The sequence below is a fragment of the Choristoneura fumiferana genome, chromosome 22, assembly GCF_025370935.1.
Source record: "Choristoneura fumiferana chromosome 22, NRCan_CFum_1, whole genome shotgun sequence".
Taxonomy (NCBI): Eukaryota; Metazoa; Arthropoda; class Insecta; order Lepidoptera; family Tortricidae; genus Choristoneura; species Choristoneura fumiferana.
In genome coordinates this window covers 3,567,585-3,588,495 of record NC_133493.1, presented here as the reverse complement: position 1 = coordinate 3,588,495, position 20,911 = coordinate 3,567,585, and the positions used below count along the sequence as shown (strand labels likewise).

The 20,911-nt window shown below is 38.3% G+C and overlaps 1 protein-coding gene across 1 annotated transcript in view; it reads left to right on the top strand.

The window, feature by feature from the left end:
• Positions 1–3,002: 3,002 nt before the first annotated feature.
• LOC141440176 (cell adhesion molecule Dscam1-like) overlaps positions 3,003–20,911 on the top strand; it is a 267,224-nt gene continuing 249,315 nt past the window's right edge. Inside the window, exon 1 of the mRNA XM_074104637.1 lies at positions 3,003–3,064. Coding sequence (XP_073960738.1) covers positions 3,013–3,064 — 52 coding nt within the window. The 5' untranslated portion in view covers positions 3,003–3,012. The remainder of the gene's footprint in view (positions 3,065–20,911) is intronic.

The following is a 20,911-nucleotide window of genomic DNA, read 5'->3' as shown; positions in this document are numbered from 1 at the left end:
ATAACATAGCTTAAAACAATGCAAGGAAAGTCGCTTTCTCGTAACAAAAGTGAAATTTCTGTTCAGCTGTTTTTGAGATATACTTTAAAATGATAATGTCGATTTTTCAAGTTTATAATTTCTGTAGGTTAGGTTATACTTAAATATAAATAAATAAAATAATAAATAAATATCATGGGCCAATTTTACTGGTGATGTAATATAAATAAGTAGATTTTAATTTACTTTAAAAAAAACCGGCCAATAGCGTGTCGGACACGCCCGAAATAGGGTATAAAATACGAAATCCTTAGAAAAATATTACTTAATTTTTTCGTAATGGCTACGGAATCCTATTTTGGGCGTGCCCGACACGCTCTTGGCCGGATTTAATATAATACGTCCAATTGACACCAATTGACCTAGTCGCAAAATAAGCAAAGTTTGTACTAAGGGTGCTAGGCAACGAATGAACATACTTAAACAAATAAATACATACTTAGAGGTATGCATAACATAATTAACATCTCTTTACTGTGTCGAAAATACAAACAGACATGATGCACAGAAAAAACAAAAAAGAGACTAGCGCTGGCCGAAAACCAGGTCCTCAGCAATCCGTGCTGCGTGCTATAACCCCTACACCACGCTGGACAGGAATCTAGACACGAATTTTTCCTATGCATACATATCTCAGGTTGCCTTGTTTTTACTACGTACTTATGCAGCAGCACTAGCGACATCTATGTTCCGCTTCATCGAGAGACGTCACACTCTTTCGGAACCAACCGCTACTGTGCTGTGTTGTGTTCTAGCAAATAAACATTTCTGATTTCTGATAAATACATATTAAAAGTCTAAGACCCCGAGACCAAACATTCGTAATTATTTATACAAATATCTGCCCCGATCGGGGATGGAACCCGGGACCTCCAACTTCATAGTCAGATTGTCTAACAACTCGGATGATTGTCAAACATGATCGTGATCGATAAACTGATAAGGCTGTTATGTTGGTCCTGGCTTCTCCTGCATCACCAAATATAAAGGCTTGTACATATTATTATTATAAATATTAGGCATGAGCTTTACGGTGATGGAAAACATCGCGTGGAAACCTGTGAAGTAATTCAATGGTATGTGTGAAAAAAAAAATTCGCACTGGGTCCGCGTGGGAACTACGGCCCAAGCCCTCCCATTATGAGAGGAGGCCTGTGCCCAGCAGTGGGAAGTTAATAGGCTGGGATGGTGATATTATAAACAGCCCCTGATCGCGCACCCCGTAAATTCGGCCGCACTATGGTACGACATAAAACTAAGTCTTATAAAGCATAAAAATAAGATGGGTTTCATACGCGGGTTACTGGCCGCCCTGATTTTACGGTCGCACTTACATCTTGCGTTATGAATTCACGGTTTATTATACTCTGGTGTGTGTTTTCGTATTTTTTTCACGTTTGTGCGATATTCGTATCATATACCCTACTATGTCGTAAAATGAATCCAGATAATTGGCGAACAGATAGCCAAGGGGCTAAAGAGCCTGGGCATATAATACGAAGTGCAAAATTCGAATTTCGTATCTTGGCCGTCCCGCTGGCGCTTATATTGAGTATTAAATACGAGAGTGAGAGGGACCGTACGATATGTACTTCGATTTTCGAATGTCGTAATAGTCCCTCGACTACGAAGCTTGAGGTCCCGGATTCGATCTTCAATCAGGGTAGATATTTAGTTGTACGAATAATATGAATGTTCGCTCTCGAGTCTTAGACGTTGAATATGTATTTAACTATGTTTCATCTATATATAAGTACATATATTTATCCGTTGACTGGTTCTCATAGTAGTGTAGTAGAGCAGTAGTAGTTTGTCATTGTAAGATATAATCTATACAAGGTGGGCAATGTAACAGGAGCAAGACAATTAAACCACAGCTTCCATCTCTTTTTTTTTTATTCTCTACGTGGATAGGAGCGTGCAAGTGGAGTCTCCTGATGGCAAAAGGAGATCACCACCGCCTTAAATCATCTGCAACACCAGGGGTATTGAAGAGCGTTGCCAACCAGAGGCCTATAGATGGTTGATACCTCAAGTACGCCAGTGATTCACCCGGCTAGTGTCTTACTCTCCACGCGTAAATACAACAGCGCAAGAACACTGGCTGCTTCGCAGGCAGGATTGCGAGCAAGATAAGGTATGCAATCCGGCCGGACCTTGCACGAGGTCCTACCACCTGCAAAACTCTTCATCTTGAGCTAATTTAGTTCTAAAACTTTTGGAAATAATTTGTATTATGATTTTTATTATAGTTTAAAGTTTAATTGGACAAGCAATGTATTACGAAATCCGTCATTTTGTAACGTGACAGGCGATGTCATTTAGGCTATTGGATGCCGTACATTGAAAATACTCGTACCATTTTAATTTGTATGGAATAAACATAACGATAAAATTACTTAATTTTTGAAAGTTGCAGAACTAAAGTAGTTCCATTTAAGTAGTAGAACCTGTGTTTTAATTTTTTGCTCCTGTTACATGGCTTAAGTAATATTATACCGGGGTTTAGTAGGTAGTGCCACCAAAGTTGAGGTCACGCACACAAGAACATGTCATGTAATCCAGGCAGGATTTTGACATTCACATTCATTTGATTAATTCTCCTTTATGCAATCATTTTCATGTAGCTCATGTAGCTGTGTGCGTGCGTGCGTGCGTCTCGTGAGTTGAGTGAGTGAGTGAGTGAGTGATGAGTAGTGAGTGAGTGAGTGAGTTGAGTGAGTGAGTGAGTGAGTGAGTGAGTGAGTGAGTGAGTGAAGTGTGTGTGTGTGCGTGTGTGTGTGTGTGTGTGTTCATTTCTCGTGGCACTACCTATATTTCTATTTCATGTGCCTATCCATTTCCACGTCTTATTCGTATTACATTTGTATGTAACATTATGTTCGAAGTAGGTGCTTCCTACTTGTATGTTTAACATTTAAGGGCCGTACGTAACACCCACTTCGTTTCTTTTTCGCAGATAAATCCTTCACAATGGCGGGCAAAGCTTTCCTGTTCATAGCTTCGATATCAGCATTACATATCGGTGAGTACTGAATTACTGTGAAAAAACCGGCCAAATACAAATCGAAGTCGAACATTAATAGTTCCGCACAAATATATACAAGTCCTAAATAGCCATCAAAAGAAAGAAAAAGAAACAAAGAAATAATTTTATTTGTGACAAAGTATTAAATAAAAGAAAAAGAAAAATTACCAGTTTTGCGAGCGGCACTGTTCTTCCTTTGGGACCATCTGATTATCATAGGTACATTAAAAATAAATAGCTGCAAAAATATGCAAATTGAAGTGGCAATGGGCAGGCCACATCGCTCGAAGAACAGATAACCGTTGGGGGAGAAAAGTCCTCGAGTGGCGACCACGAACCGGAAGACGAAGCGTTGGCAGGCCTCCCACCAGGTGGACTGACGACATCGTGAAAGTAGCGGGAAACCAGTGGATCCAAGTGACGAGTTGTCGTTCATTGTGCCGTTCTAAGGGGGAGGCCTTTGTCCAGCAGTGGACGTCTTCCGGCTGATGGTGATGATGATGATGATTAAAAATAAACCCAATTTTAATAAAGTAAAGACCGACACAATATTCCGTTTAAAAAAAAAGGCAAAAAGAAAACACTAAACATTATAAAAAATGAGGTTACCATGTAGGAATAGGCTACACTCCTTTACCCTTGCCTTCAGCCGCAGTGGCATGCCTTTACTGGCATGGCGTCAGATATTTCCGTGGTAAAGCCAAAGTAAGGATCACTTTAATCATTCCCAAACCATGTATGTCCTGTAGTCCTATTTTGTAAATATTGGGCAAGCCGATGGGAAAAGAGTTCTTTGAACGCTTCACCACTGATAGCCGTAGAGTTTTAAGCCATGATAATTATCAAACATGTTCACAAAATTCGATAAAAATCGATTCATTGCGATCTTTACAAGAGAACAAAGAGCCAGACAGCTTGGATAGAGATGGTAACAGATTTTTGCCTATACTAAAACGAAGACGATTCGGTCACGCTTCGCGCTCCCTCGGTCAAATAGCAAACAAAACAATTTTTGAAAAAAATATTTTTTTAATGCAAGCTTATATACTGCATGACTGTACATTTTGTTGATTGCACTTGTATTGTTATCCAAACTACATTTGCGTACCAAAATCAAGTCGACGCCAGTTGTCGATGTCGTTAAAGAGTTCCGTCCTGCAGAGACGATCCTGGGCGGACCACCAGAATTCCAGAACCAGATTAATCTATTGTCACCGGACGTACCTACATAAGTATGACCACTAGATTTGACCTGTATATTAATACACAAATACGTTGCAAGTTAAATATAAGCTTGTAAAAAAACATACGATAGAGCTACTCTGTCCCTGACTCCATGGCTACTTTTTATCCCGAGAAAAGTGCGGTTAGCAATCGAAATCTTTTGGGAACTCGGTTAAATCCAAAAGGTACGGGTTACCCATGGGTAAAGAAGGAAGTCAAATAAAAACCAATAAAAAGTATCCAACATAAATATTCATGGGCTCTTTAATCAAAAAAGGGTTCATGCAACATGTCGCCGTAAAACTTTTTCGCAAAATTTTGATTAATTACATAACGCCATCCATCCGGAGTTTCAGGGTTGTGACTTTCAATTTTTATTAATCCAATTAATAGCAATTCTAAGACCACAGCCCTTGCATCACCATCATCAGCCAGCAGACGTCCACTGCTGAACAAAGGCCGCCCCCTTAGAACGCCACAACACAATTAACGATAACCCGCATCATGCATCCACGGATTACCCGTTACTTTCACAATATCGTCACTCCATCAAGGGAGGTCTGCCAACGCTTCGAGATCGCTAGTATTTTATAATAATTATAAACTAGCCTGTTACCCGCGACTCCGTCCGCGTAGAATTCGTTTATCTATCCCGCGGGAACTATGCAATTTTCTGGGGTAAAAACTATCCTATGTCCTTCCCCGGAACTCCAACTATCTGTATACCTGATTTCATCTAAATCGGTTTAGCGGTTTACATGGTAATGAAGTACCTAATAAACAAAGAAATAAACAAACAGACTTATAAAACTTTCGCATTTATAATATTAGAGGGATGTGAAGTTTTTTGTGTGTTACTAACACAAGATATTAAATAAATACTCACAAGACAAGAAACAACAATAGTATTAAGTACAAACAGACATTACGAAGGATAGTATGTGTCATTACTTTACTAGCACGAAAGCATGCTACTATTGAACTTATTAGCATGCTAGTGACGAGCGGCCTTTACGTACTAAGTATAGAGCCATAATAAGATTTTATCTACATGCATATCATAACTTCCCTATTATATGTTCAGAAACGACTATCAAATGGCCTTTATTAAGAAACCTGGTATCTGCGGGTGCATCGTAATGTTGACATTAAAGTACAGTGCATCTTAATGTTTACATTAAAGTATCGATAATACTTTTTTTAACAATGCATATCTGTACACATGCGATAATAATTATTATTATAAATAAAACTTTAGTTTTTTATTATCTGTTTTATTTAAGCTTTGGTAGGTACTTCATACTAGTTATCAGTAACACTAACTTAAAAATACAGGCCATATCTGAACATATTATAGAAAACTTATGATATGCATGTAGATAAAGTTATGTATGCGGCTATACATAATTAGGCATTAAAACACTCGTGTGATCTTATTATGAAACTCGCCCCACACTCGTACTTTAATGCCTCTCATTATGCACCAGCCACATAAATAACTAGTATGTATGTAAACTCTTTATTGTACAAAAGAAAACATGATTGATTGTATGGCTATAGTGTCTCTTTTTTTAACTCGACGTTGCCAACCCTACAGTGACAGCGTTTCAATTTCCCCGGTCAAAGTTTAAATTACAACGAAAATTAATTCGGGATTAAGTTTGCATTTTCAATTTAAATTTTAGGGTTTCGGTATCGTAAGTTCATTATTGTAAGTAACTGGCGATTAAAGGTAAACACTGGACGGTGCTTGTGGGCAATTGTTTGAGGCGATTCCCAGTTTGTTGGCTCAAGACAGCTAAGACTAAGGGCCTGTTTCACCACCTGTCGATTAACTTCAAGTGTCAGATAAAAGTAATGCCGTCTTTGTTTATTTGGACAAAACAAACAGAGGCGGCATCACTGATATCCGTCACTTAAAGTTAGTGGACAAGTGGTGAAACAGGCCCTAAGACTAGACGCTCAACAAGCACTGACTGTACGTTTTGTTGAATCAATTACTGATTGTCTTGTTGATTGTTGTCTAAACAACATTTCCTTGCCAATTTCAAGTCGATCCCATAAACCATTAAAGAGTTCCGTCCCGCGGAGTCGATCCTGAGGCCGTATTGCCTGACGTTTCTGAAGGTCGCGATTGCCATTAAATGACAGATTTCCGATACAAAAACTGGCATATAATGCTGAGTCAGCGGCCGTTTCACTTTTACGAGGACACACTCATATATTTTAATTTTTGAATTTCTTTTTTTTTTTGTTTTATTTGTGTTTGCTGTTGTTGTTTTTTAGTTTGGTTGTATTTGTGTGTCTTTGTGAACGTGAATAAATGTCTTCTATTTCTATTTCGATTTCTATTTCTATATGATTGCGGTCACGAGCACCAGAAACGTTAGGCGATACGGCCTGGCCTGTCCACCAAGATGTCACTGTCAGATCATTGTATTGGATTATTGTGTTGTACATAAGTAGGTACGCTAAATTCTAAGTCAATCTGACTATTAGCAGTGGGTCAAAATTCAGTTGCAAGATTTGACCCGCATACATTGCATGTTAAATAAAAGCTAGTAACTTGTAAAAAAAAACAACAAGACAAGTTAATATGACAGCTTAAAATTGTTACTTAAATTCCTGTATCTACCTATAATGTTATTATTTTGAACATGAAACTACCGTGAGACTCACTTATATTAAATGATATTGTAACGGATAACGGGTGTGCGTGTTGCGGCAGCCGCCGAGTCGCGTGCTCCTGAGAAGAAGGGCTACAAAATAGCCCGAAACATGTTGTATTTGAAATGATTTTTTTTTGTAGTTAATTTAAATTTCGGTTTTTTTACCTTTTCATTATACTTGTAGTGTCTACTCATGTGTCTGATATCCTGTCAATCGTTCAAATGTTAACTGGAAGAGATCCCTTTAAGGGATAAGTTCGCCTTTGTACATCTTACTATCCTGTGTTATGTTATTTTCATTTGTTTTATGTACAATAAAGAGTTTTACAATACAATACAATACATGTCGAGCTAAACTCGGTTTAAGACGTGAGTTATCTGTTAAAATATCATTTAATAATGTTATTATTATAAACTTTTAAGTTCTTGCCACAAAAACTTCCCTAAAAGCACAGCAACCAATACCGACAAAACCTCTATTTATTTTCATAAGAACAGAAAGGAAAGTTTGGCAAAGAAAAAGTTTATTTTACCTTCAGAAGAATCCATATACAAGGTTGTACAATCAAAGTTACATGGCGAAGATGGACGAAGAAACGTGAAAAAATTCTGAAAAAATCTAAAATTCAATGGACTTAAGCAGCGTTTCCACCAGAGATGTGAGAGGATAATTATGTTGCGAGGGATGTGCTTTTCATTAACCAATAGAAACGGTTCATTTACACATCCTCGCACAGCACATCTCTGGTGGAAACAGCTGAGCGGAGCGAAGCGAGGTAAATGAAGCGTTCCTATTGGTTAATGATAAATAACGTAACCAACAAAAATGTAGAAAACGCCCGATTTTGTCACTTCAAAGTTGAATATCTCAAAAACGGCTGAACCGATTTTGATGAAACATGTCTAAGAAAGAACCATCGCTAGGAATGTTGTTGCGGCCACAGTAATGCATAATCTGTGAAATTTTCAAGTGCCTAGCTATTACGGCTCAAGAGATATAGCCCTGTGACAGACGGACGAGCAGACAGACAGACAGCGGAGTCTCAGTAATAGGGTTCCGTTGGCACCCTTTGGGTACGGAACCCTAAAACACTGTGTAGAAAAGAACCACTGTAAGGTACGTCACGTCCATACAACAAATGGGAAAACTTGGGCGCGATAAAGGTAATCTTAAGAATTACTTAACTGATTGGCGAAGTCTTTTTCCGATACTCAGTTCTAATAACATTTAATTTGAGTGAAAAGTTCGGGAGGTTGATAAGAATTGGGAAAAGTCTTATAGCAGTTATTACCGGAGATGGTAACCCGCAATTACAAAAGAAAGAAAACGTTGAAATACATAGCACGGTACAAATTGTGCTGGATTCATTACTAATATTATAGCCATAGCACGAAATACAGATAGTTCAGAAGTCAATCTCCTGTATGTACTTCACTTTTCATACCTACGCTCGGCGGTCGCTCTAAGGTTGTCAACTATGGCTTATGCACCAAAAAACTATCGTGGTAGTGGCACTCTTATCTAGTTGTTTGATTTATTGTTGAGAATGAAACGGGAAGAATGGAAATTAATCAATAACTTAAATATTTTAAGTTTAATGTCATTGTTATTTATAAATTTGTCACAGAAAATATCTTGCGACGATTTCGTTATTGGCGAAATTCACGGTTATTTGATTTAAACAACCGTCCACTGAACAGTTATAATTACCTTTTTTTTTTGTTGCTCCATTATTGCACAAAAAAGTTCACAGACGCGTGTCTCAAGCGGATGGCACTCGCGCTCGCACTGGTCCCAACCGGCCCGAGATACCGTGTCCATAAGCAGTGTCTATGTGTGCGTTGCTCGAGCGCACTTGTATGGAGATTGACTTCTGAACTATCTGTGTTTTGTGGCCATAGATCATCACTGGCAACACGCACTGCCCTGACCGACCGAGGGTCAAATCCGGGACCTCAAGCTATCTAGTCAGGTTCTCTAACCTCTGGGCTATCTGGCGTGCTGGTGGTGGGGTGGAATATCTCTCTCCCATTCAATTCAAGTAGGCAAGCATAAAAATAATCATTTAAAACCGGCCAAGAGCTTGTCGGACACGCCCAGGATAAGGTTCCGTAGCCATTAAGAAAAAAAACATTATTTTTCTAAGGATTTCGTATTGTGTACGGATTCCTCTAAGTTTAGGTATATTTTATACCTTAAGCTGCTATTTACTAATAATTCTCAAGCCATCTTAGCCGCTATAAAAAAATCACCCCCACTTTACGTCTATGGGAGATATCCATTTTTTTTTTATTGTACCACTTTGTCGGCGTGACTGTTATGTATATTCATGCCAAATTACAGCTTTCTAGTACTAACGGTCTCTGAGCTTTCCCGCGGACAGACAGACAGACATACATGGCGAAACTATAAGGGTTCGTAGTTGACTACGGAACCCTAAAAAAACAACATAGTAGCTCGAACAAACGAAATTAAATTCCGGCAGTCGCAATACACGGTTGGAATAAAACTGGAACAGATGCATGCAAAAACATTTTTTTCAGAATAACATCAAAGCAGAAGACTTGTACAATACAGATGAATTATTTTCACATCCGCATTTTTCCATGGACCTGACGAAAAACAACGTGAAATTACTCTCGAGATCTCGTATCTTATCTTAGTCTGGTTACTGCATAAAAAACCTTCCCGTTGTTGAAATAAAGTTGAAATTCCAGACAATTTTCTGGGCGAAAAAGATGATTTTAAATATACAGAGTTGTGAGAAAAAAAGATAGAACTGAATGTAGTGGAGAACTCATTAAAATTTGTACACACCAATGACTCGACGAGCGCAATATTGTGAATTTACACAGCCTGTATAATAATGTTGTGATGTTTCAGTAAAGGATCCTGTTTTTCAGTATTTTCAGAGGAGTTTACAGACCGGTGGTTCGAGAAGAGCTGGGAAATGATTGGTTAAGGGATTCATTAAAATATAACGCGGTGACGGTAAAATTCTTCCATCGTCATCTCTCGGCATATACGTCCCACTGCTGGGCACAGTCCTCCTCTCAGCATGCTAGTAACGAGCATGCGTATATAGGTAGTCATTCACGATGACGCGTGCCGTGGTTCTTATTACAATGTCATTAATGGCTATCTTTTACAAAATCACGCGTCTTCGTGGATGGCACTAGGTATAACGGCCTTAAGTTCATAATCTTCCTAGTCATAAAAACACTCAAACACACACACACACACGCACGCACACACACGCACACGCGCACGCACGCATACACACTACATAATCATCATCTTCATCATGTCAGCCAAAAGACGACTGCTGGGCGTAGGCCTCCCCCAAGGCTCTCCACTCAGACCGGTCCTGAGCTTTCCGCATCCACCGCGATCCCGCGATCTTAGCCAGGTCGTCGCTCCATCTTGTCTGAGGCCTACCGGCAGCTTGTCTCCCGGTCCGCGGACGCCATTCGAGAACCTTCTACCCCATCGAGCAATGTGCCCGCCCACACTACATACTTCACACTACATACTCGCAACTTTTTATTTTACCAACATCCCCTTTCCCATTTTGTTAAAAACTTAGTGATTTAATTTAATCAATTGTTTGTACCCCGAATCAGGTTGCCTCGTGCTCGTGACAGGCTTCGTGTATACCTTTACTTTCCCGAATTTCACTTGCCATACCAACGTTTACCATAAAATATATCGAACCGTGCTGTTTTGAACATGAAACTACTGTGAGACTCACTCATATTAAATGATATTATAACGGATAACTCACGTCTTAAACCGAGTTTAGCTCGACATGTTTGCTCCTGAGAGAAAGGGCTACGAAATATCCCGAAACATGTCGAGCTAAACTCGGTTTACGACGTGAGTTATCCGTTATAATATCATTTAATATGAACCGTGCTGTTTTCAGGATTTTTTAAAATTACATTTTATAGAATGCAGTAGGTTCGGTTAGGTTAGTTTAATATTAACTTTGAAGAAAGTACTATTTCAGAAATAAATTACTTTATGGCAAATGAAATTTATAGGAAACGATACATTTTGGCATATGAAATTCGGGCAAACGATAAAGAAGCGACAGGCTTAGCCTAGTGTGAAACCATCGGAGACCATATTTGTAATTTGTTTTTGTTTTTAACAAACCACTTATTTTATAGTTCCCACGTAGACTCAGTGCGGATTGAGAACTTCACGCGTAAATTTCTTTGCGGCGTACCCAGATTTCCTCACGATGTTGTCCTTAACCGTTCGTCATAAATTTCAAATGTAATTTCGCACATAAACTCCGAAAAACTGCAGACTCTACCTGCTTGACAGGCAGTATGTCAAGCAACTGGAGGTTGACGGAGGCCTCTGTCCAACACTGGACGTCCTACAGCTGATATAATGCTGATAGCATATGTGGAAGCCATATTACATCCTTCCAATATCCAAATTTCATGATTATATGTAAATGAAAGCCCGTAATACAATGATCCTGTAATTATTTGATGAACCCCTTAAATTACAATGGAAACCTTCAATTATGATATCTTGCGGAACCCTTATCAAATAACTCGGAGCTATTAAAGACCCTTCTGATGGCCCACTATTAATTCAATTCATTAATCTTACAATGTATGGGTGTGTGTTTAATAATGTGGCTTATATTTGTCTTCAACTTGCTTTGTATGAAATGAAATAGTTCCTTTTACTTTATACATGGTGACATGTCTGACCTAACCAGATACATTGGTTAGTAAGAAAACAATATTTTATTTTTAATCCCGAAACAAAAAAAGGGAGAGCTGTTATACGTTTGATGCTATATGTGTGTCTGTCTGTCGTGTCTCAAACGAATAAGCCCAAACCGAACTTATATGCAGTTTATTTTACGTGAAAGCGAGTTTCTTTGCAGTGGTTCTTAGCTGTGTTTCCTTAAAATCGGTTTAATTTTAGGAGGTTTTTAACTAAGTTAGTTAAATCCATTATCTATTTTTTTTTTACCTAAAGTAGGTATAGTCTATTATATTTATGTGCGTTATCTAATAATTTTAAACGAGCAATTTTTTTTTTTTTTATTTCTTTATCGAGGAACTGAAACGGCTCCAACGATTTCGATGAAATTTGGTATGTGGGGGTTTTTGGGGATGACAAATCGATCTAGCTTGGTCTTATCTCTGGGAAAACACTTATTGTCGCGTTATAGCCCGAGCAAAGCTCGCTCGCCAAGGTAGTCAATTTTAAAACCAAGATTAAATCGTAAAATACAATTTCTGTGACACATTTATGTCGTTAACATATACGTTATATGGCGCACCGACGTACGTCGTGCATGATTAGTAGTAGAAAGAAAAGCTATGGAAAAATATTATAGTTCAAGAAAAAGCCTCAGTCTTATAAATAATCTACTAGTGTTATAATAAATGTGTTATGATCAAGACCGTTCACGAAAAATGGCATTCAATATCACAAGCTTTATATTCGATTAGCGACTATAACATATAGGGTGTTACCAAAATATATACGAGCAATACGTCAACGTCACCTCGCCAAGGCGACGCGAGAAATATGCCCAAGTATTGATATGAAAAATGGGGTACATTTATCATAGCGAATGTGTTATATAAATTGGACCCTGTATATAATAGTGATATCGAATAGAAAATGGTTTTGTTATTTGACGTGGGATTATTGCGTGAGATATTGTGCCGAGAACACATTTTGACGCTACGTTTGATGCTTGGTCCTTTTTGGTAATCTTTTCGGTGTCGTTCTGAGCAGACGGCCGTGTACCGTGTGACAACTTAGAATAAATATGTTTTTCACTTCTCATGCTCGTAAAGGTGGTATTTATGCTGGATCAGGGCGACATAAAATTACTTTTTATGCTCTAGTGCATAATGTAAAATCTACGTCTAAGACCAAGGTAATCAGTTGCCGACAGCCACGAACAAAATGATTGTATAAAATTATTGTATAAAACTAAAAATCAATTAAATAAATCAATAAAACTGTTAATATTTATCTCCTCGCAATCGAAGTGAAAAGCAGAGTATAAAACTCGAGCATTAAACCCATTTTCCTCTCGACGTGTCCATCCACCCTCGCCGTAGCGGCTCGGATATGTACGTCTCGGGAAAAATGGCTCGTTTTATGCTCTTGTTCTACAATCTACTATTAGGGTTTTGTATCTCAGTCAGCAAAAACGGGACGACAAACGTGATTTTTAGGAGGGAAATATTAGAAAATTTGAACTCAGGTTCAGCGAAAAATTAGGTTATGCAAGTATCATTATAATATTAGTTAGGGCTAGTGAAAATTATAATCTAACGATGGTAGTTAGCACTAACGTTCTTAGGTCTAGTAGGGGACCCCATACTGATTGCGTCATTGTACTGAACGCGAATTAAAGATACGCCGTTTCGGAAAAACTATGTTAGTCCTACCTGAGAAGAAATCAAAAGAAACTAAGTCAGATTGAAGTATGTAGGTACTCGTATTTCAGATTTATTTAGGTACATGAGTACAGACTAAAGGTGACATCTATGAATAAATACGTTTTACTTTTTTTGTCATCCCTCACATCCTGTATACTTCACCAAAATTCATTGAAGTTCTCAACGCTATTAGAATTTCAGAGAGCATGGCCAATATTAAACTGCCTAAAATACCTCTTGCGCACAATGTTCAAAGGGTTCCATTAAAGACGTGGCTTTGCTTAGCGAATTCCTGGAAGCATCGGACTTGACATGTTCTATTCATAACATAACATCATCATATCAGCCGTAGGACGTCCACTGTTGGACATAGGCCTCCCCCATAGACCTCCAGTTGGAAGCTGCGTCCACCGTGAACAATTTATTAAATTGTGATTAAATTTTTGTCTCGATTTCCGTGTTTCTTTTTTCTTTGCTTAATAAATGTTTTTCTTTCTCTCTATTTCATTACTTTGCGGAGGTCCATATCAATGACGCGGTGTGTATTGGAAATTTTAAGTCTATTTAATGTTTTAGATTTATCGGTGATAAAGGCTCTAGTTTTGAGATGAGACCTTTGCCCAGCAGTGGGAATGGTTATCTGTTTCTCGAGCGATATGACCCGCCTATTGCCACTTCAACGTGCAACTTTAAGCTATGTCGATGACTTTAGTCTTCGGCGAATTCCCGCCGAATTCGATAGAGCGTTAAAAAGAATATTCATCAAATGGAAATGCCTGATAGCAAAGAGAAATAACTTCATGCATTCTGTACCGTCCGTTTCCAAACGTGAAAAATATATTTTTTTGTTGATCGTACTGATTCCGACAAAGCGAGCGCTAACAGCGAGTGCCGGCAAAGATGAGGATATAAACTAGACAGTAATAATATGATAACTAGTCAGTAATGCTAACACCCAGAGGTGGCGCTAGGTATAGGTGACGACGTGCCTGCTACGGTATCGCGGTCTAAGGGACCTCACGCCTCGAAAGTTTCTAATTTTTTTGCTCATTTAAGAATTCGTCTTGTGTGGTGTGCTTTAATTAGGTCTCGACAAATTATCTAGCCTATGCCAAATAGGCAGCAACATTAAGTCATGCGGTTGGAGCGTGGCTCACGGGAGTACTATTAATGTTCTTCCTGCAATTTGTCAACCAAAGAACTTATTGTCTAAACTCTAACAAATTCAGAATCACAACAGAATTCACCACTTTTTTCCGTCACACGCTGTAGGATGAAGATAGAAAGAGATGGTGAATGCGAACGCAAGCTCCCGCGCGTTAGATAATACAGCCTCTAAGCTTTCCCACAGTTTCTCAACCTACGTGACCTAAAATACCTGTACATCATTAGAGCCGTTTTCGAGTTCTCAAAAAATCTTCGTTTTTTTTTCATTCAAAAGTATCACATTTCATTCAAAGAATTAAGTTCTGTTTACAATGCCTCTTCAACTTGTGCCTCTTCCAGTTGATTCCATTTTAATTTTATTAATATTTTTCTAATCGCGAACAGACGAAGCGATTTTGTTGACCATATATTTACACACTGAGATTTTTTTTTCAAGGGTTTAACTTGAAATGTAGCCTATATTTTTCTCTTCTTTGGTTTCGCTTTCCACTCAAATCTATTTTGTCGGACACAAAAAGTACAAAAGTGCATAAGCCTCTCCGATGCACCATATGCGCAGGCATAATCCGCTGCATGTTCCGCGCCCCGGCTCATGCATTTTAATGAGCGCTGGTGCATCGTCCGTATGCAAACAGAGTCTGCATATGTTCCGCCCTGTATTAGTATGTATGCCGACCTACAAAATGTTAGGTGTCTTTCTGATTGCATTTCAGCCGAAACGGGGCCACAGTTTTTGCGATTGGGTCATACAGAATTCAGTGACGCTTTTGTTTCAAGATTTCAGCAAAAATGGGATTACAAAACATTGCAGATTACAAAATACTAGCTTTAACCCGCGGCTTTTTCCGCGTTAGACATACCAAATCAAAAAGCATTTAGAATCTTAGAGTTTGGCCTGTACAAAGTAAGGGTGACATATAAAACCACAGCGTTTTCTCGAACAACGCCATCTATTGATCGCAGGCCACGTTAACACGTCATTTTGAAAGTCAAGGTACCGTAATGGGAAAAATAACCGCTTAGTCTTTAGAAGACACTAAATTTTGCACGGGCGTTCGGCATACAACTTCATTGAAGATAACGATGTATGACATTGTCATCATCATCATCATCATCATTTCAGCCGTAGGACGTTCTTTGTTGGACAAAGGCCACCATCATATAGCTCCAGTTAGTCCAGTTGCTATCGAGTTTCTGGTAGTGGGAGACCTCCCACGATATTCTTGAATCGTCTTGACGAAGCGAAACCATATTTTACTCTCGTATGGCTACAACATTGCCTTTAGGGCGATAAACGCTAAAAATGTTTGAGACGTCTTGAATAATTTATTGAGTCTTGAATATTCGATTTGAACATGCTTTCGATTTTTTTCAGAGTTTAGCTGTTTAAATTCTTAACGCAGGGGTCGGCAACCTTTTGACAGACATGAGCCACATAGTGAAAAAAATATACCTATAAAGGCGGGCTGCACTTGTAAGATAATTTTGTAACTAATAGATATCTACTTAGTTACTTATTGTAGGTAGGTACTATAAGTGATATTAGGTCTTGGACCGCATGCGGCATGCGAGCCGCAAGTTGCCAACCCCTTGTTTAATGAGTACGTCTATACATCATATCATTATCATAAACCCTCCATAATGCGTTCGAAATTCAAAAATCATGACCAGAAAGTGAGTTTAGTGACCCTCAGATCACTGACTTTGTCAAAGGAATTAGCTCGTTCAAGTGGCAATAGGCAGGTCATATTACATAAAAAAGTCAGTTTTAGATTATGTTTGTTTTGTTTAAAGGCTAATTAAATCATCATCATCATCCCAGCCTATATACGTCCCACTGCATGGCACAGGCCTCCCCTCAGAATGAGAGGGCTTGGGCCATAGTTCCCACGCGGGCCCAGTGCGGATTGGGAACTTCACACACACCATTGTATTGCTTCGCAGGTTTGTGCAGGTTTCCTCACGATGTTTTCCTTAACCGCAAAGCTCGTGGTAAATTTCAAATGTAACTCCGCACATGAATTTGGAAAAACTCAGAGGTGCGAGCCGGGGTTTGAACCCACGACCCTCTGCTTGAGAGGCGATGGGTCAAACCACTAGGCCACCACGGCTTACATTACGGCTAATTAAATATTTTTCTTTATTGTTTCTGTTCCTTAAACATAGTTGCCATTTGCCGCTAAGCATTGTTTCTTGCTAACCGTATTTTTGACCCCACGGGGCAGGCCATGCCTAGTGCGGGTCAGCACAAATGTATTGTGCATCTTTAATATTTTTGGAAATAAACTATTTATATTTGTATTTGTATATATAGCACGGAGAACAGATGGCTGTTGGGGCCGAAAAGATCTCAAACTGACCGCGGCTCAGCGAAGGACATTCACCAACGAGATGGACTGATCTGGTTAAGGCCGCCGGTTCACGGTGGTCGCAGGCCGCTTCCAACCGAAGCAAGAGCAGCTCTAAGGGGGTGGTTGATGTCCTAAAGTGGACGTCCTACGGCTAATATGATAATCAAAGTATAAAGTACTTCCAACATCATCGTCATCATCACCATCATCCCAGCTTATATACGTCCCACTGCTGGGCACAGGCCTCCTCTCAGAATGAGGCTTGGCCCGTAGTTCCCCACGCGAGCCCAGTGCGGATTAGGAACTTCACATACACCATTGAATTACTTCGCAGGTTGGTGCAAGTGTCCTCACGATGTTTTCCTTCACCGCAAAGCTCGTGGCAAATTTCAAATGTAATTTTACACATGAATTTCGAAAAAGTCAGAGATGCGAATCGGGGTTTAAACCCACGATCTATGCCTTAAAAAGCCACAGTTCAAACCACTAGGCCAAACGGCTTGTGCAAACGTATCAAAGTTATCAGTTTTATAATTAGGTATGTCCTAATGGAGAAAAGTACCTGAAAGTACCTTGTCCCTTCAGAGGCCATAAATATTATATAAGGCCTCATTAGCGTCGTGTGTCGACACCCTAAGCCTTCTAACAAGCAAAGTTGAAATCCTACCGACGCGGGCCCATTAAACAGCTTAGTACACCGTTTTTGGGGTACCGCAGGCAGAGGGCTGAACCTTTATAATCACGAACGACTTTAACCAACCTCCAATTTAAGATTACATTTTCTTCGGACGGAATACAAACGAAAATCAAAATATACTTTATTTGCTAGAATACAGTCGAGCGGATGTTGATGTGTATTACAATTTGAGTGTAAGTATTCTGCCTGCTATTGGGCATGCAAATATTCAGGGTTAATTACAGTCTTAACTTTAATAATATATATAAACAGGGAAAAGTTAATATTTTTAGTTCAATAAAGTAAGGCTTGCATGATTGAGTTGGTTTAAGTCCACAAACAGAACGAAGACACTTTTTTGAGACTTTAATATCAACTCAAACTTTAGTACTTAAATAGGTCTGATCTGTCACGCTAAATTGACTGACGGATTTTTTAATTGATACACAAGTTTTTGGGGAAGTAGGGTTCAGTAGTCCCACAAGTAACTCTTGTAGTTTCGCCTGCCCGTCCGCCTGTCCGTCCGTCAGCCCGTCCGTCTGTGAGTTAGCTAAGAGACTGCAAGTCTTGCAAGCAGTAATTCTGGGAATGTGTTAGTCACGGGTCTATATCGACTGGTCGAAAATTTTTAGTCATAATGTAATATTTGTCATAATGTTATGTTTGACATAACTCTTTTTTTCTCTGAAACCAATAATTTTTAGGATTGTTATAAAACAAACCTAACCTAACCTACAGAGTTCTACAGGAAAAAAAATGATGACTAACATAAATTATGACTTAAGTATAAAATTTTGGCAGTCGAAAGGATCCCGTTAGTCACGCTGACAACGTGATGACCAAATTGGGCTCTTATGGTAGAGAACCTGACTACGAACACCACTTAGTAAGAATAGGAACCGAGATTTTTTGGATGACCGGATAGCCAAGTGGTTAAAGAACTTGCCTACTAAGCTTGAGGTATCGGGTTCGATCCCCGGCCAGGGCAGATATTTGTATGAATAATACGAATTTTTGTTCTCGGGTCTTGGACATTTAATAATATGTAATTAAGTATGTAATATTTATCTATATAAGTATGTTTAACCGTTGCCTAGTATCCATAATACAAATGTTGCTTAGTACGGGACTAGGTCATCATCATCATCATCATCAGCCAGAAGACGTCCACTGCTGAACAAAGGCCTTCCCCTTACAACGCCATAATGAACTACAACTCGCCACATGCATCCACCGGTTTTCCGCAACTTGCACGAAGTCGTCAGTCCACCTGGTGGGAGGCCTGCCAACGCACTAGTCCTGTCCTGGTGGGACTAGGTCAATGGGTGTCAATTGTCCCTTGATATTTGTTTATTTTATCATCACATCACAAGTCCCGGATATTGTAATAGTTACGAATGAAAATTACGAAAGTTTAAAACATACGACTCTTTATTTAAAAATTGATTGAATCAGGCGTTACTTTGTCGCGACACTCGACACGGTCGTCGCGGGTGAGCAGTGTATCTGTTTTATTTCCTTCGTTTCTTTATTTATTGAACACCACATAGTAAGCAATAAAAAAAAACAGGTACAATACGACTTTGTCCCATTCGGTTTCGAGACCCTTAGTCCGTGGGGTCAATTCATTTCAATTTAGTTCAATTCAATTCAATTTTTCAATTCAATTTATTTCAAATAACAATGTAGGTACATTGTGTTTGAAGTTACAATAAATGTCCAAATTATATAACAAGTCAAATTAAATACTTCAAAATTATTATTATTATAAAAACTATTTTTTTATTAAATATGTCAAAAACGTTTGTCAGCAATCCGGATTAAAAAAATTAAATTAACAATCAGTATAATTATAGTTTGCAAATAAAAGCAATATTCAAAATAGGTAATTAAAAAGACCGTTTTAATCACTTAATAGATTTTTCCACGGAACCCGATTTCAATCGACGTACACTTGACTGGCTTATTGTTTAAAAATTAAAACTGCTTAAAGGGTCCCTTGTCCGCTTCCGAAGGGTCTCAAAAGCTTGTTTATTTTATAATGGCGCCATGTTTGAACAGTTTGTGACAATCTGTTAAAATCGTATTGTGCCTTTGTTAATTAACAATAAATAAATATAATTGGTCGTTTAAAATCCGAATAGCTGAAATCAATGATAAGATAAATATATGCGTATAAATAAAAAATATGACAAAATGCTATCACAGATTAATAAATAAGAGGTACTAAAAAAGTATTAGTATGTCAGATTATATAAATATCAAATAATAATGGACCCGTACTTTTCCTGTTGTCAATCAAACATAAGTTATATTTTAGTAATTTGTTTATTTATGCTGAGTTAAAATAATGTCTTTTAATTCATATTTTGTCTTGATAATATATGACACTTTTTGAAATAAAAAGGAATTTACGAGACAGTGTTTTGACGGTGTACTGCCTTTTTGGCGAAATATTTTTCGCCAAATTTCACTTAGCAACCAACCTTTCACCGAAGTTTAATTTGGCAAACCAATCTTTGGCATAACTTTGCTTCGCATTTTTCTTATTTCGCAACATTTTTATATTGAAAATTTTACTCATCACATTTTTATGTGGCAAACAATTATGTAGCAAATGATTGGCTAAGGCAAATAACAAATAGTCAAATAACATTTGGCCAATTTTTACACATAAGGTAGGTATATCAGTCATGATATATAAAAAATGAATGAATGTTAAATTATGTGGCGGTGAGCGAGCGAAGCGAGCGAGCAAGACGAGACTAGGCAGAAGCGACTTGGATAGGTTAGGTTCAGAAGGCTAAGGCGGGAGCGAAGCGTAGCGTAGCTTCCGCCTTAGCCTTCGATGTTAGGTTTTTTTGTAACAGAACGGAAAAAATCATTGGCTTGCTTGCTTGTTTGCTTGCTAAATTAAGAATGCCAATCAACGCATTTGACGAAAACACAAATGACATCTTAAAAAAATCCCAGGTAATAATTTGCATAATAATTATTTATCAAATCATTAGTTGGGAAATGTTATCAGTGCGAAATGTTGAGTTGGGAAATGAAATTTCGCCCAAATAAAAATATGGGATAAATAGTTTGGGAGTTAATAGTTTGCTAAATAATTTTCGCTAAAACATTAGTAAACCGTTCTGACACATTTACTGTGACATGCAGTTGCAAATAAAGCAACAATTTTATGTCATAGGAAAAAACTTAATTAGATTAAATTTGATAAAACGAAAAAGATAATTTTAATGTATTTCAATTATTGTGACATAATTGCGATAAGAACCCGGAATCCAGTTGTCAGTCAACTTAGTACAGTCAAGAA